This window comes from Aethalodelphis obliquidens, unplaced genomic scaffold (assembly GCF_003676395.1).
Source record: "Aethalodelphis obliquidens isolate GAN/ISIS:26980383/991018 unplaced genomic scaffold, ASM367639v1 scaffold35, whole genome shotgun sequence".
Lineage (NCBI taxonomy): Eukaryota > Metazoa > Chordata > Mammalia > Artiodactyla > Delphinidae > Aethalodelphis > Aethalodelphis obliquidens.
The window spans coordinates 11,415,257-11,432,459 of NW_020837979.1; the positions used below are offsets into that span (position 1 = coordinate 11,415,257).

At 48.9% G+C, this 17,203-nt stretch overlaps 1 protein-coding gene and 1 pseudogene across 1 annotated transcript; both read left to right on the plus strand.

The window, feature by feature from the left end:
• Positions 1-2,893: 2,893 nt before the first annotated feature.
• On the plus strand, positions 2,894-7,318 carry CHCHD5 (coiled-coil-helix-coiled-coil-helix domain containing 5). Its single transcript, XM_027129059.1, has 4 exons — positions 2,894-3,337; positions 4,469-4,609; positions 4,697-4,862; positions 7,147-7,318. Coding segments are annotated over exons 1-4 (333 nt in total). The 5' UTR covers positions 2,894-3,335; the 3' UTR covers positions 7,171-7,318.
• Positions 7,319-7,442: 124 nt separating this feature from the next.
• On the plus strand, positions 7,443-12,156 carry LOC113632122 (axin interactor, dorsalization-associated protein pseudogene; annotated as a pseudogene).
• The last annotated feature ends 5,047 nt before the right edge of the window (positions 12,157-17,203 follow it).

Consider the following 17,203-nt stretch of genomic DNA (forward strand, 5'->3'; position numbering starts at 1 on the left):
CATGCTGTGGGGTAGCCAGCAGTGTCCATGATACAGATACAAAGCCCCTTCTCTCATGGGCTTCACAGGGCTTTGAAGTAGGCAGAAAATAAGCCAACAAATATATACAATAATAATTGTAAAAAGTAATAAACAGAACCAAAATTAAAACAGTCAGGAGGTCAGAAGGGGGCGCACTCACACCCTAACACATAACTGAACCCAACAGGAAGAGATTCCTCTTCTTCCCTAGCAAGAGCTCAGCCAATGAGACTGTCAGGACTTAGCCAATAAAAAGCCGCTAAACTTCAAACTCCCAATCCCTCCAATGGACTCTGTTTACTACGGTCCTCCCAATTTCCTTTTCTCCTCTTTAAAAGAGCTCTCCTCTCCTTGCTGTGCTGGGACTTGCACCTGGCTTGCTATGGTTGAGGACCTGTTAACTGTATTTCTTTACTGATCTTGAATAAACCCACTTTTGCTGGAGAAATAACTGGCAGCCTATTTGTTTTAGGTCAACATAACAAACTCTGATAAGGCTAGAAAGAAAGTACAAAGTGCTCCATACCAGGTGCTTTGCACATCATCTATGTTTCTATTCACAAGGAAATCCTGAAACATCTGTTACAAGGAAACTGAAACACAGACAGAAGTACTCTGTCCGAGATCTCAGGTTCAAACCCAGATCTGCTTCACTCCAAACCCTAGGGTCACTTGGGTCCCCCCTTCCTTTGATTCCTAAAGAGGAAGTTAGTTACACTCTTGAGGCACAGACCAAAAGGCAACTAGAAGTTTGGAGGCATGAGTGTCAGACGTTTGAAACCCTTCCCTGGAGGAAGCATATTACCTGGACTTTGGGATAAGACTCAGGGGGAGGCATGGGACAGGTTAAGATTTCACTCTCCCAGGAAGGGAAAACCTGAGAATTTAGTCTACATTTGAAGCCAAAGAGAAGAGATGCTGACGCTGTTCCCTTCCTCTCTTCCAGGCTCCATGCTAAAACGCTCACATATACTATATCTTGTGAAGAATTTCACTGTTATCATCCCCATTTTACAGACGAGCACACTTGCAACCAAGGAGGACCCTTTGGGGCCCTCCCAGAACACACTTCCTCCCCATGTCCTCTGCCTACCTTCTGTCTGTAGAAAAACTTTAGCCTCCTGGGCCTTCCCCAAGTTCCAAAGAGGAAATTTAATCAGAGAAGTGAGAAAATGCAGAAAGGAAAACCGTCAAACAAGAGAAAATAATAATAGTTTAGCCATTAAACAAAGTCAAGGCCCTTTAGTTCCTCCTCAGGGGCTACAGATAATATTCTGAGCCGCGTCCTTTGAGCTGTTTTGCACATACTGAAACCCTCACCAGATGGAGGCACGTAGACCCCAGACTGGTTGGAACCAGAAAGTTGATGATACTAACTCCCACAACCAATGAGAAGAATGTCTAGAGCTGATCACACACCTCACAACCCCGCTCCCTCACCCTGTCTTTTTTTTTTTTTTTTGCGGTACGCGGGCCTCTCACTGTTGTGGCTTCTCCCGTTGCGGAGCACAGGCTCGCTCGGGACGCGCAGGCCCAGCGGCCACGGCTCACGGGCCCAGCCGCTCTGCAGCATGTGGGATCCTCCCGGACCAGGGCACGAACTCTCAACCACTGCGCCACCAGGGAAGCCCCCTCACCCTGTCTTTAAAAACCTTTCCCTGGGAACTCTCTGGCAGTCCAGTTGTTAGGACTTGGAGCTTTCAGTGCCCTGGGCCCGGGTTCAATCGCTGGTCAGGGAACTAAGATCCCTCAAGCTGTGTGTCGTGGCCAAAACAAACAAATTAAAAAAAATAAAAGAATGACAGAGCCGTTGCAGGTATGACAAAAACTGGCTAGAACCGATTAGGCGCAAGATGGAGGAAGATTCAACTCCCAGAAGACCTTGAACCTCATTATACACTAACATATGCAAATGACATGCCCACAGGTGCCAGGACAGTTCTGAGGCTGACCACAGGAGGCCAAAAAGTGGGCACGGACCCAATTCCTGGAAATCCCCGCCCTTTCCCCTAAGTAGTTAGAATACTCCTCCCACTTGCCTAAGAAGTTACCCAGCCCATAAAAACTAACCACCCCATATTTCCGGGCCACTCTCCCCTTTTGAGATGGATTGCATTCTGCTTATAGAGTGTATTTCTCTAAATAAATCCACTTCTTTCCTATCACTTTGTGTCTCATTGAATTCTTTCGGCATCCAGACAGAAAAAACCTGAGCTTCTGTAAGTCCTGATACCAGATGTGCGAGCTCAGTGAAAAGACAGTGAGTTAGAGTCCCAGCCCCTGGGTTCCAGTCCCATCTGAGCTGTGCTGTTTCAGTTCGGTAATATACTGAGACTCCAAGCAACTGTCACGTGCTCACAAATGGCTCTGGTTCCTCTAAGCCACTATGATTAACTACATTTTACGTTCATTTTGTCTCACCCTGGGTCTGGAAAAAGCTCTGCACACAAGACAGCAGGCCTGGCGCTCAGTTCTCTGACCAAGGGATACTCACACGGAGCCTCATACCTGAAGACGGACGAGGAGGCGGAAACGTTGTCATATGATGAAGAATTACAGAGAACTAACTTCCCCAATGTGGCAGGGAGCCAAGACTAAAACTCACGTCCGCCTTGGCTTCATAATTTATGCCAAGGGGTAGGGGACACGGTCTGGGTAACCCAGGCTGAGTAGACGAGAGGTCCAGGCCTCCTTCTCCTGCTCCCGGGGTGGCCTCCTTCTCCTGCTCCCGGGGTGACCCCCTTCCCGCCCGCTCCGCCTCACGCACAACCAGCGTCCCCAGAGGCTAGTGAGCGCACGCGCAGAGCAGAAGATGCAGAGGAGCATCAGGTATCAGGTTCCGTGTCCGGGCACCCAGCAGCCCGCAGCACGTTGAGGGGTCGCAGCAGCGGCAGCCGCTGGCCACCAGCTCCAGTAAGGCGGCTAAAGGCGCGTGCGGCTGCGGCCAAATACAGGAGCGGCGCACACCGGCGCCGCACTCGCGTTAGAGCGGAGGTACCGCGATTCTTCCCAGTACTTCCGGTGAATTCCCGGTGCCGCCACGGCCAGCCGGAAATTGAAGGGCACAAAGTACCGAGCCGGCTGGGGCCGGAAAGTGGCTACGCAAGGCTCCACCATTAGAGGTCGGGGCCGGAAGGACAAGTAGGGCACTGCCATGACGGGTTGGGCCTAAAGGGAACTGGGCTGCCTGTCTGCTCTGCGACCGGGAAAATACGAGGCAAGGAGGGCTGGGCTGGGCGCCGCCATGACAACCTGATACCGGAAAAGGCGGGGCTATCCTCCCTCATTGATCCTCCTCCGGCATCGGCCTCAGGATGTGAGTAGCGGGAGCCCCTACCCCGTAACTGCCCCCGTATTCTTTCTCTTCCCCAGTGATCTGGACTTAGGCCAGGACTCCGGGAAGAAGGATTGGCCACTCTGTTCCCTGGAGATCCCGAGCCTTAGGATTCAGCGCTGTCCTTCACGAGCCTCAGTTCGGCGCGTGTTCAGGCCCCGCCCTCTGAGCGTTTAGGCTCCGCCCCTCTTTCGGGTGATAACGGAGGACTTTCAGGTCCAGTCTCTCAACACCCCAAGCCTTGCCCCCCAAAACACCCGGTCTCGTCCCTCACCCTGCAACCCTGCGACTCCAGACTTTTCCCAGGACCTCTAGGACTCTTAGAGCCGTCCTTTTAGAGCTCCAGGTTCCTCCCCCTGGATCATCTGACTTTACCTTTTGGAACTTCCGGGTCTGTCGAGTATCTCAGATCTCACCTATAGGGCCCACAGACTTGTTCTTAGACACCACTGATCTCACGCTGGAGTTCCAGACCTTGTTCCCAAGAACTTGAAGAGCCTATTTGTAGGACCCTCCAGATTTACCCTAGAGCCCCAGCCTCACCCAGGGCTTCCAGATCATGCCCCTAGGACCCTGAGACCCACCCCAGGACCCCCAAACCTGCCCCAGGGCCTCAAGTCTCCCTTTCAGTACCCCTGTTTTCAGGTCTCATCTCTAAGACCCTTTGGTCAAGAGACCCTTCCCCAGGACCCAAGACCTCAACCCTTGGACCTCTAACCCTCACTTTTAGGGCCTTTGAACTCATTTGGGGCTCCCAGGTTCTCTCGGAAAACTCTAGGTGTTACTTCTAAGGCCCTAAGCCTTCTCTTCATGATTCCCAAGCCTAAACTGGGGGATGCCCAGACTCCCAGACCCTTCTTCCAGGACCTCCACAGCCTGCCTTGGAATAATCAGACCTTTTTTTCAGGACCTCCATTAACTCCCCAGAAGCTTCCAGCCTGCTCCACAGCCCCCAAGGCTCATGCCTTACCTCTCTACCTCCCTGGCCCTATCCCAGGACCCTTCAGACTCTGAGATTTCCCAAGACCCCATGGGGTGCCACCCCAGACTCAGATCAGAATTCCCTTTCTTGCCTACTGCCTGGAATTATCCTCAGACTGTCACGTCCCACAGGCAGGCGGCCCTGGAGATCACTGCTCGCTACTGTGGCCGGGAGCTGGAGCAGTATGGCCAGTGTGTGGCAGCCAAGCCTGAGTCATGGCAACGAGACTGTCACCACCTTAAGATGAGCATTGCTCAGTGCACGTCCGCCCAGTGAGTGTGGGCAAGTACGGGGCAGGTGGAGGGGGGTAGGCAGTGGGGTGGAAGTCTCCCCAGGCCTGAAATGCCCTGCCCCTGCAGCCCAGTCATCCGGCAGATCCGCCAGGCTTGTGCGGAGCCTTTTGAGGCCTTTGAGGAATGTCTTAGAAAGAACGAGGCAGCCGTGGGCAACTGTGCAGAACACGTGCGCCGCTTCCTGCAGTGTGCTGAGCAGGTGCAGCCGACACACACCTCCTCCACCGCAGAGGTAAGACAGCAGCTCAGCACTGCATCCCACCCCTTCATCTTCGTAGCTGCTCAAAGTAACGACCTTGGAGTCAGCCTCAGCCCCACACAGACCTTTACCATGCATCCCGCTTCCAGAACATCAGCACGTGTTCCCCTCTTACCATTCCATAGTCCCTGCTTTAGTCCAGCCATCTCCTCCCCGCCTCCACAACCAAGGTACTTGCCCCAGCCTTCTCCCTGGTCTCCCTGAATCCCCTCTTACCTTGCCTCCATGCGGTAGCCAGAGAGAACATTTAGGAACTGAAAACTAGTCACATTACACCTTTGCTTAAAGCTCTTTGGTGACTTCTCATCCACACTGAGAACAAAATCCCAGGTTCCTGCTGCTTCTCTGTGTTCTTCCCCAGGCTGACCTGATCCACCTCCTCCCTTACCCACTCTCCCTTTCTCGTCCTCATTGCCTCTCAGCTGTATGGGCAATGGGGGTAAGGATGGGGCAAAAAATTCTTACCTGTTTTTAATGTATATAGTACCTAAACAGATATACACTATATCTATGGTATTAAAGTGTCATGGATGGGTTCAATTTTTTTAAAAATGTCTAAAAAGACTCCTTGGGGGGCAATAATTTTTTTAAAAAAAAGGTTGAGAAATGCTGGTTTAGATGTTTACTGTCTCTCCCACTGGCCTGCAAGCTCCAAAGGCAAAAGTCACATCTTTCACCAGCTCCCTCTCAAGCCCCTCCCATTTGCCCCTCTCTCGGTTCCTGGGGCCCCATCTTCTCTGTTCGCACCCAGAAGAGAAGCCTTCTCTTGGACCTCCATGCTGTCAGTCTTACCTCATTCAGTCCGTTCTCTGTGAAGGTCCCAGAGTGATCCCAAAGGAACTCTTGACTGTGTACTGCTTCACGGCTCGCATTGACCAGGCCAGGTCTACACCCCGGCACAGCCTCTGGGGCCCTGCAGGACATGGCCTCTGGCCCTGCCTCTACCCGACATCCACCTCAAGCTCTGTGTTTCCTGCCCCAGTGAACATGCAGCTACTCGAATGCCAGTCTCTCCTGCTGCCAGGCTTTTATCTCACTTTTCCTCTGCCCGGACTGCCCTTCCCATTCCATCTGGCTAATTCGTATCCCAGCTTCGATGTCATCTCCCCCAGAAAATCCCGTCATGGCCCGTCTCCATCCTCCCAAGATCCCTGAGCTCCCTCCACTATGGCTTATACTTTACTGCCTTGTGGCTGCTTCCCTCCCATCGCCTGTTTCAGAGGAGTTCTTGCCTAAAGACTGGGGAAATGCCCTTCTACCAGGCCCTGTAGACATTGGGTTTTGTTTTTTTTTAATAAGGCACAGATAAGTGAAAGGTTCAGGTTCCAAGAGCAGACACCAGTGAGATGGACTTTTAATTCTTTTCAGAAAATATTCAGTAATGATTGCATACTGTTCACGCTAGTTTATTAATTATATTTTGGTGATACTTCTTTCAAGTTTTTTGAGCATCTGAGCAAAGACCCCACCTTTCTATCTTAGGGCCAGTTGCTCCGTCCCTCCCGGAATGAGCAACCAAGGCTCTCCCTGGTCTTCCTGGGGTCAGCCCTGCCCTGCCCCCCTGCTACTCTCTGTCTCCCCGCTGGTAGCCAAAGGAGCTTTTAAAAACGGAAATGGGGTCACATCTGTCCCCTTTAAAGCCTGTGGCTTTCCAGCGCACTCAGAGTCATTAACCCCGCTCCCCGGTCCCCCTGACTGCCCTCCCCTTCCCGGTAATGGCACCCCAGCTGCAGCTTTCCCTCTCCGATTGGGGGCAGTGAAATTCAGGCCTCCTCTCTTCTCTGGTCTCCAAAATAGCAAACACACAGGCTCATCTCGTAAAACACGGTATAAAGACGTCACGTTAGCGCGGCTGACGGCGTGAAGTGCTGCTTGTACCTCCCGCTCCACACACCTCTGCCCTTCACCCCGATGCAGTTTTCTTCATAGGATTTACCCGCTGACACGTTTTTGTTCATTTGTTGTCTGTCCCTCCCTGGAGTCAGAGATGTGTGTCTGCTGCATCCACTGCTGGGTCCCTAGCACCTGTCACAGTGCTGGGCACACAGCAGGTGCTGTGTAAACCCAGCAGAATGCTGCCTTCCCTGCTCCCAGTGATGGCTCGCTGCACCCGAGGGCATCACCTGACACCCTCTCCCTCGAGGCTGTGAGCTCGGCAAGGGCAGCCTCTGCCGTGTCTACCTGATCTCGCCAGCAGTGGTCCCAGGGCCAGGCCCACAGAGGTGCTAGCAGATGTTGATGCGGCTTTTTTCTGCAGGCACAGCCACTTCCTGCCTCCTGAGGACCCTTCAGACCGTAGGAGAACTGGACATGAGCGACTGTGCTTGATGCCTCCACCCCTGAAGCATGGCCAGGTGGAGTCCTGAGGGCTGTGGACATGGGCCTGGCTTCCCTGGACATCAAGGCTCACAATAAATAAAGACTCTACAGCCTTTGGCTCCTGCCTTCAGCGCCTGCGGGCCCTGTTCCCCAGCTTCACCTAGTGCGCCAAGGAGGGGCCTGGGGCCTGGGGCCAGCTGCTCTGTCTGTTCACCAGGGTTAAGGCGACCCCTCGTCCCCCTCAGCTCTGCCAACATCCATTTCCTGTCTCCTGCCACACGGATACGGAGAAGGGCTCCTTCTCACCTTAACTGTAGCATTTACAAGTCTTCATTGAGTGTTTCCTTGAGGCTTAGGGGGCAATAAATAACACACCTCCTTACCTCCTGAGTTCAGAACCAGTTGAGCAATAGACATGGGCATGAGGCAATGCAGGTGAAAACACTGGCTTTTGTATGGAAAACAGCTGCATTGACGGATGTGGCTTGGAGTTTGCTGCACTGGACTTCTCCTCTGTCTTGGTTTGCATCCTTCCAGAGTCCAACCCGGAGGATTTGAGTGCAGGTAGTATCTGGGGGCATGATTCCAGGAATACTCGTAGGGAAGTGGAGAGGTGTGACAGAGACGAAGGCAGCCAATAAAAGGTGCATCATCGAGCCGGTCACTGCTGTGGGCAGCTGAGGCTCAGTCCCACCTGGGACTTCTGGGAGGCGGCACAGAACATACCTCACTTCCCCCATCCCAGGGGCAAGGAAGTTGGGGTGTATGTACACCAACTCCCCATCTGACACTGAGGGATGTTTTCATGGGCATTGACTACCCTATGCGTGGCCGAGTGCCCTCCTGCCACCAGGAGAGGGCCCTGAGCAGAGAGCAGTGGGAAGTCAAGTGAGCAGCCTTCAGCACACAGGAGAGGGTGCTGAGTGGATCGGGTAGGTACCAGCAGTGGCTGCTGCAGCTTCTTAATGTTTCTCTGCAGGATTACAGGCTCCGTGGGCACAGCTGGTTGATCGTCTTCCTGCAGGGGAGGTCCTAAGGTGCAGAGGGTAGACAGGCAAGTATGCAGAGAGCGAGCCCAGAGCCTGCACCCAGCTTCACCATTCAGATAAGTTGCTGTTCCCTGGAGCGTAATCCAGACTTACAGAAACTGGAAGTGACTGGTCAGCGCTGACCGGACTGGCCATTTGAAATCTAAGGCTTGTGCTCTGGCTTGGAAAAATGAGCTGGGAGCCTCTCCTGGGGATTTGACACCTAAAACAAAGGAACTTGTTGGTTGGCTTCGCAGCCAGGGTGGGAGTCCTATGCAGTCAGGGTTGCAGGGGCCCTTGGATGCCATGTGGCCCGAACAAGAAAACCCAGGTTGTGGAGAGAGGGTTGTGATCAGTTCCTGTGGTCCCTGAAAGGGCTGCTTGGGTCCTGGTGGCTTTCTGTTCCCAGCTCCAGTTTCCTTGAGCTGTGGATTGAGCCCTCAGATTTCTGTGTATGTTTTCAGCCAACCTGTCTTTACTTGAGTAAGCTAGGGTGGGGTTCTCTCCACGTGACTGAAAGAAGTGATAAGAGCAGACAAAATGGAGGTGGAGACTACGTTTTAGAACGTCTCTAACAGGCCTCTCTTCCACTAGGCTACACCCGCTTCCTTACATGGTGGGTCTCAGGGGTCCACGAGAGCAAAAATGGAAACAAAGTCACCGCATTCACCACATTCTACTAGTTGAAGTAAGTCATGAGGCCAACCCAGATTACAGGCCCTGGAGACGCTGCCTCTTTCTTGGCGGGGAAGGGACTCCACCCCTTGATGGCGTTTGCCTGCAAATAATTTTTGCCCATATTTACCCATAAAAACTTCATAGTTTCTATTCTTGCATCTGTTTGGGTAAAATGTATTTTTCTAAGAATTTTTCACATGATCTGAATTTTTAAATGGCCATCAATTTGTTCTTAATATCCTCATGTTATCTTAAGGGCTGTCAAACCTGTGACAAAGGCCCCTTTTTCATTTCTCTCTTTTCTTCTTTTGGCCGAGCCATGTGGTTTGTGGGATCTTGGTTCCCACCTGGGCCCGCGGCAGTGAGGGTGTGGAGTCCTAACCACTGGACCGCCAGGGAGTTCCCCCCGTTTTCATTTCTGACATTGGTTATTTGTGTCCTCTTCCTTTTTTTCTTGATGAGTCTTGACAGGAGTTTATCAGTATTACTAGTCTTTTCACAGAATCTGCTTTTGGCTTTGTTGGTGCTCTCTAGTTCATATATTTATTTTTAATTTAAATCTCTTCTTTATTATTACCTTCTTTCCTTGGATTTAATTTTCTGTTTTCTACCTTTTGGAATGTTTAGCTCACTGATTTTCAGCCTTTTCCCTTTTCTAATATATGCACTGTTTCCCCCAAAGCATGGCTATTTTGCTTTTTTCATTGATCTCAGATTATTTAGACGTTTAAAATTGTATTTTTAAATTCCTAAACATATGGGGATTTTTCTAGTTATCTTGCCTAATTGCAATTGGGCTGAGAACATATTTTATGTGATTTCAGTCTTTGGAAATCTGTTTCGACTTTCTGGCTTGGCACATGGTCAGTTGTTGTTCATGTGCCGTATGTGCTTGAATGCTTGGCTTGTGACGCATCATCGTAGCTTGGATTCCCCCACAAACAGACTTTGAGACAAGGGTTTGGGAGATGATCCCAGAAAGCACTGGTAGAGCTGTGGGAAGTGAGGCAGGGAAGGGAAGGCAGCACATCAGAGGTGCATTTTCAAGCAAGGTATCACTGTGGGCAGCAGCTTCCTTCTCTGGGCAACTCTGGGAAGCAGTGGAAATAGGCTTCCCACTCTCGGGGTGAGGGCACTTGTACACCCTTCATTTGGTTGAGGGCTACTTAAGGGGATGGGTTTTTTGTTTTTTGTGGGGTCTTTTGGTTTTTTTAGTTTGGCCTGCGGGATTTTGGTTCCCTGGCCAGGGGTCGAACCCGTGCCCCCTGCAGTGGAAGCGCAGAGTGTTAACCACTGGACCGCCAGGGGAGTCCCGAGGGGATGGACTTTTAATTCGCTGCCCCTTCCTGCTGGCCACACACATCAGGCAGAGTGGGCTCTGGTGGAGAGGGATCTCTCCAGCAAAGGTCAGCCGCCTCGCCTGATTCACCCACTGGGTTCACGTCTGTGGCCGCCACCTGTGGCCACAGCTGCCATTGCTCCCGTCTGTCATGGCTGCCTCAGCAGCAGCCAGCGTCATCCTGACCACCTTCGCTGCCTGTCACTACTGATGCCACCACCACATCCCGCCATAGCCACCGTTGGTGGAGGTATTGAAATGACAAGAATGCCTTCAAAATGCTTGACTCCGTTCGCAAAGAATGGCTGCATTCAACCCAGGAGGCCAGTGAGAAGTGGTGGGCGTGAAGGCGGGGGGAAGCCCTGGGAAGTGTGTGGGGAGGGACGGACGGCAGTGTTGCGGGGACGCGTGTGCACGCTGAAGGGGCTGAGTGAGCAGATAACACTCAGGGTTCTGAGGAGGCAGAGTTCCAGTCAAGGCTTCAGAGCCGCAGAGTTTGGCTCGGGCAGCAGATGGGCTTGGGCGGCTCCTTGGTGGTGGTGGCGGTGGCCTGGCAGTTCCTCCTGGCCCTGTTAATGTCGGGGCCAGGCCCGGGGAGGATGGCGCCCTAGAGCCCAGCCTCGCTGGGGTAGGGACGGGAGGGGACGCAGTGGGGACCGGCCATGTCGGAGGTGACCCAAAGTCTGCCGCAGCGCCGGGGTGCCAGCTTTGGGAGAGGCTCCGACTTCGACTCTTGGGGCCAGCTGGTGGAGGCGATAGAGGAGCATCAGATATTAGCAAGACACCTACAAAAAGAGGCCCAAGCTCGGCACAGCAATTCTGAATTCACCGAAGAACAAAAGAAAACCATAGGCAAATGGCGACATGCTTGGAATTACGAAGTGCAGCTTTACCGCCCACACGGTCCCAAGAAGAGTTTAAACTGGAGGATCTGAAGAAGCTAGAACCAATCCTAAAGAATGTTCTTACATATAATAAAGAATTCCCATTTGCTGTTCAGCCTGTCCCCTTAAGAAGAGTTTTAGCACCTGGTGAAGAAGAGAATTTGGAATTTGAAGAAGAGGGTGGTGCTAGAGCAGGGTCTCCTGATGCCTTTCCTGCTAAGAGTTCCCCGTACTTTATTACCAAGGTTGCCGTCAGAACCAGGAGTGACGTTACTCATTATCAGAATTGAGAAAATTGGCCTGAAAGATGCTGGGCAATGCATTGATCCCTATATCACGGTTAGCGTAAAAGAGCTGAATGGCATGGATTTAACTCCTGTGCAAGAGACTCCAGTGGCTTCAAGAGAAGAAGATATGTATGTTCATTGTAACGTGGACGTGGAGCTCCAGAAGCATGTTGAAAAATTAACCAAAGGTGCAGCTATTTTCTTTGAATTCAAACACTATAAGCCCCCCAAAAAGGTTTACCAGCACCAAGTGTTTTGCTTTCATGGACGAGGATGAAATTAAACCTGGGCCAATTGTAATAGAACTATACAAGAAACCCACTGACTTTAAAAGAAAGAAATTGCAATTGCTGACCAAGAAACCACTTTATCTTCATCTGCATCAAACTTTGCCCAAGGAATGATCGTGACATGAATACCCTGGAACTTCTGTGAATCTTACCACTCAGCAGAAACCATCCTAGCTCCGTGTAGCCTATTCACCCTTCAACAGGCAGGAAGCAAGCCATACCCAGGCCAGCAGGCCAGAGCGAGTCCATTACACAGCTGTAGTCCAGAATTCAAAGTCCAGCACGTCACTGATGGAAAAGACTCCTTTGGATACAGGCTTATTGTAGATCTTGAAACGTTCTCACTTTTCTATTAATTGTGCAATGAAAAGCCTCTTTTCTAATGGGCCACTACTCCTGCCCTGCTTCCTGGAACGACACTGTTGTGGGTGGAATGTGCTCACCTGCACACTCAATACAGCAATAAGAGTGTGCTGGAGTTTACACACCTGTCCACTTCCGCTCCAATATGCTCTTCGGTTTTTCGAGTTAATGTCAAACTTTGGGTTGACGTGGGTAGGATAGTATGAAACTGTCTTTGAGAGGAATTGGACCAATTTTGCTGCCCAAGGTCAGTCTGGAAATTTATAGGCTGCTCCTCGGAGACGGCCTTGATTCACCCTGATCTCATGGTTCTCCTGCTTAGAAATAGTGTGTCTTGGCCAAATCAGCATCCCATATGGGCGTGTTCACAGGTTGTAGCTGTGATTTTTCCAGATGACCAGATCATTTTTCTGAAAGATCATTTTTTTGTTTGTTTTGTTTTGTTTTTTTTGCGGTACGCGGGCCTTTCACTGTTGTGGCCTCTCCCGTTGCGGAGCACAGGCTCCGGACGCGCAGGCTCAGCGGCCATGGCTCATGGGCCCAGCCGCTCCGCGGCATGTGGGATCTTCCCGGACCGGGGCACGAACCCGTGTCCCCTGCATCGGCAGGCGGACTCTCAACCACTGCGCCACCAGGGAAGCCCCTGAAAGAGCATATTTTTAGTCATGTTGATTAGCTTCTTTCTACATCACATCGTTACTCTTTCTGATAGTGATTCTGGGGTTAATGATGGAATAATTACGAATTCTTGGTGGGTTTATAATGTCTTCTAAATCATGTAATCTAAAAATAATTTTATTTTTAGATTGTTAGTCAGATGCTAACAAGATACTGCAGGAATAACTGCTGTTTTTCTGACAACTGATTGTGAAACCTTAAAACCTGCCTACCTCTTCTTATAGTGGTGAGTACGCAAATCTGGAGATATTCTATTTTTTTTTATATAGGTAGATAGGATTGCCATTTATTTCCTATGTAGATATATTGCCATTCACATATGGAAATATGCAGGTCATGAGCTTTTTATAATTTGACTATTTACATTGTTTCAACTTGATAATGGGGCATAAATAAAACTTTCATAGTACACATGAGGTGGATACTTGATACACAGAACATTAAGATTTGGGGTGGGCATTCTGTGGGTTAGGTGTGGAGCCCACATATTTAATATTCACTATTTTAAATGACCAATGCTAGCATGAGGGGAACGCAGTGCCAGTACTTGGCCTATTTTTAAACTAGTGTAATAGGCCTGGTCATACCATTCAGTATGTTTGCTTTTTAAAGTAAGTAACCACAGTCAAGTTCTAGCCCTTGCACTTCAAGAGATCTAGTCTCCACTTTCAGTTGTCTGTTAGGTCAGTTCTGTTTACTATGATGGATGTTAAAAAACTATATGAGCCTGAAGAATTCTCAACCAAATTCAGTCTTGCCTCTCTCTTGATTAGCTTAATTCCAAAACGATTCCATCCACAGTAGCTTGAGGGGATGAGGAATTTGCCTTAATAAATTACTTTGTTGCTCACTCAACTCTTAGACTGTGAGGTGTCAGCCCCCCCGCCCCCCGCCGCCAACCCCCAGACTGTAAGCTCCTCAGGGGGCAAGAACCACATGTTCGCCACATCACGTACATTTTCTGAGGTGCTGGGCAGCGCTCTGTACCCTGTGGAGTACTCGGTACCTTCTGTTTGATGTTGCTGACAAGACCTAAAACTAATCCCTTAAAAAACCTACCATTTGGGTTTCCCTGGTGGCGCAGTGGTTGAGAATCTGCCTGCCAATGCAGGGGACACGGGTTCGAGCCCTGGTCTGGGAGGATCCCACATGCCGCGGAGCAACTAGGCCCGTGAGCCACAACTACTGAGCACGCGCATCTGGAGCCTGTGCTCCGCAACGGGAGAGGCCACGACAGTGAGAGGCCCGCGCACCGCGATGAAGAGTGGCCCCCGCTTGCCGCAACTAGAGAAAGCCCTCGCACAGAAACGAAGACCCAACACAGCCAAAAATTAATTAATTAATTAATTTTAAAAAATAGTAGTACTTAAAAAAAAAACTACCATTAAAATGTAGCAAAACTGGAAGAAAAAAAAAAGCCAGTCAAAGGTGTGTGGAGGTTAGGAGGCGGGGTATGTGAACCAGAAAGCAGAGTCTTCGAGGGTCATCATTTTCACCTTTGATGGCTGAACTGAGGATTTTGTGCCTGTCACTGAACATACTGACTTTGATGATAAAGATTATCACTATATTAATGGTAAGAAATATTTCAGTCAGCACTTACCTTCAAAGGGTGAGCACCTCATTTATACCATCAAAAACTTTCAGGCAGAATGTGTGCAAATAGAAGTCAGATCTCTAAAGAAATTAATAATCTTGAAAGAAAGTAAGCTAGCTTTTACCATAAAGTGTGCTGCTTTTCAAAAGTCCCGCTGCCACACCCTAGACCAATTAAATCAGAATCTCCTGGGGTAAGACCCACCCAGACATGGGTATTTTTTTTAAAATACCGATTTTAAATTTTATTTCAATATGCAACCAAGAACCACTGCCCTGGCGGAATTCCTCATTTTTGGGTGACTGCGTTTTGTAATATTAACTTGTTTGGAAATAAAGTTCTGAAAGTTGTTGACCCTATTTCTGAAGCCCCTGATGATCTAGAATTTACAGAGTCTGGGAGCCTGTGAGTGTCACAATAGTATTTCTAACCCAATGAATATTTACCAGTGAGGTGGGGACATACGAAACAAGGTCAGATCCAAGTAATTTACATCCCCTCCTCCTTCTCTGATGGGCCAGAAATTATGGGATGCAAGGTGTGTCAGTTCAACTGGACAGAAGGAAAGGGTGTCACTCTAAAAAGCATTAAGCAGCAAAAATGTCAAGGACATGGACAAGTTTGTGCAATAAGGGGACCTGCCCTCCTGAGTCTTCCAAGGCCAGAGGCCTGGACACTGCTGCTGGGACTGTGCTGGCTGCAGAGCATGTCCAAAGTCAAATCTCTTACTTCCCCAGAGAAGACATTGAAGATAACACGGTGACCTCGATGCAGCAGTGTGAGGTGCTGGCGAGAAAAAGGGGGGAAACGCAAATCGGTAAAATGGAGAAAGAGAACAACTCCAAAGATTCTGTACCCAGCAGAGCGTGAGCCCCAGGGAACCAAGTCCAGGGAAGCATATTTACATATGTTCTTAAGACACGTAAAGGCAAGACTTTAAAAAAGAAGACGGCAAATAAAATAGTACTAATTTAAATGGCTATAACCTAGACAGAATAAAATGACAATGACCTGTTTCTTCCTGTCTGATGGTACAGTAAAATAGTTTTGCTTTCTCTGTTTCCTTTTCCAGTAATAATTCTCTAAAGTGCCTGCAGGCTTTAGGATGTCTTATTTTCTTTCATTTAGTGGTAAAACTGAGAATCCTAATGATTCCGTGTTCAGTGCTTTTGTTGAGAGAATGTTTAGCTCGATGTCATCACGTTGGCCTGACACCAGGAATCAGTGTGATGTGTGCCTTCTGAGAGTAGAACTTCAAGGCAAAGTGAATTTTACATAATAGAGTAAAAGTGATAAAGTAAAACAAAACAAACAAAAAATCCTCATTTAATTCTTCTTTACATTTCGAGAAAAGGAAAAGTGACCAAACTGCACATTATAAAAGCCTCAATATCACAGGTAAGTAAATCACATCTCTTTTTAGCAAAATGTGTCCAGGACACTTAGCAAGTAAGATCTTTCCGTTTTCTTTGGTAAGGAGCTTATATACTGAATGGGATTTGCCAAAATTTACATTTGCACTCTCTGCTGAATATGCAGATAAATCAGCAAAGTCTAGTTTGTATTTGTATAAGAGATCAGCAATTTTTTTGTTTTATGTCTTCTGCAACTTCAAGGCAACCTTCATAGAAATTAAGAAATGATGTGGAGCTCCAGTTTTCATTGAAAAAGTACCTAAGAGCTAGGGGAAACATTTGTTGTGGCTGCCATGCCTCAGTTGAGTCACTGTAGAAAGTATGATCATTGCTGAGATACGATGGAGTCAGTTTCGCACTGTAAGGGGCCAACACATCTGTTACGCTCTAGAGTCTACCCTTCTGTTGGCCCACAAGACATTTTAGTTGCAATATCTGAATGAGGAAATGTAATTCTACTCTGTTTCATAGCGCGGTCAAGGGAACAGTACGCTGATCGTACGTGTTTGTGTCGATTCAATGGCTGCTGTTTTCAGCTGAGCTTTGGTGTCTTTTGGGGAGACAAACAAGCAAACGAACACACTGGCTTTTTTTTAAATATATAAATTTATTTTATTATTTATTTATTTATTTTTGGCTGCATTGGGTCTTTGTTGCTGTGCGTGGGCTTTCTCTAGTTGCGGTGAGCTGGGGGCTACTCTTCGTTGTGGTGCGCGGGCTTCTCGTTGCAGTGGTTTCACTTGTTGCAGAGCACGGGCTCTAGGCGCACGGGCTTCAGTAGTTGTGGCACGCAAGCTCATTAGTTGTGGCTCGCGGGCTCTAGAGCGCAGGCTCAGTAGTTGTGGAACGCCGGCTTAGTTGCTCTGCGGCATGTAGGATCTTCCCGGACCAGGGCTCGAACCTGTGTCCCCTGCATTGGCAAGCAGATTCTTAACCACTGCGCCACCAGGGAAGTCCCAACACACTGGCTTTTGGTAGATTTAGAAGTACTTGCCTGTCTCATCCTGAACTTGTGAGATTCAATCTCCACATGTGCTTTCATATACTCTTTTCCACCATGTGCAATCCCCAGTTTTTTCCTGCATAGTGTGCAGTATGATGTATTTTGGTTACTTACTTTCCCAATCCAGTTATATATGTCCTTCCATTTGTCATTAAAATAACATAAACATTTAGTCTGTGTTTTATGTGCTATCTGGGTCATGCTGGCATTGGTACTATAATTATTCTCATTTTCATTATCTGAACTCCTAGAAAACAAAGTCACGATATTCACAATGTTAAATATTAAACTATCACCGTCCCAGTCCAAAGTACAACAGTTAATCCACAGAGACAGAGTATTAACATACAACTACAATGTACTTGTTACACATTTAAGTTGCATCATTCAGAGTGATGCAGCGATGGAGGATTCAATACTCTGAGTCAAATTA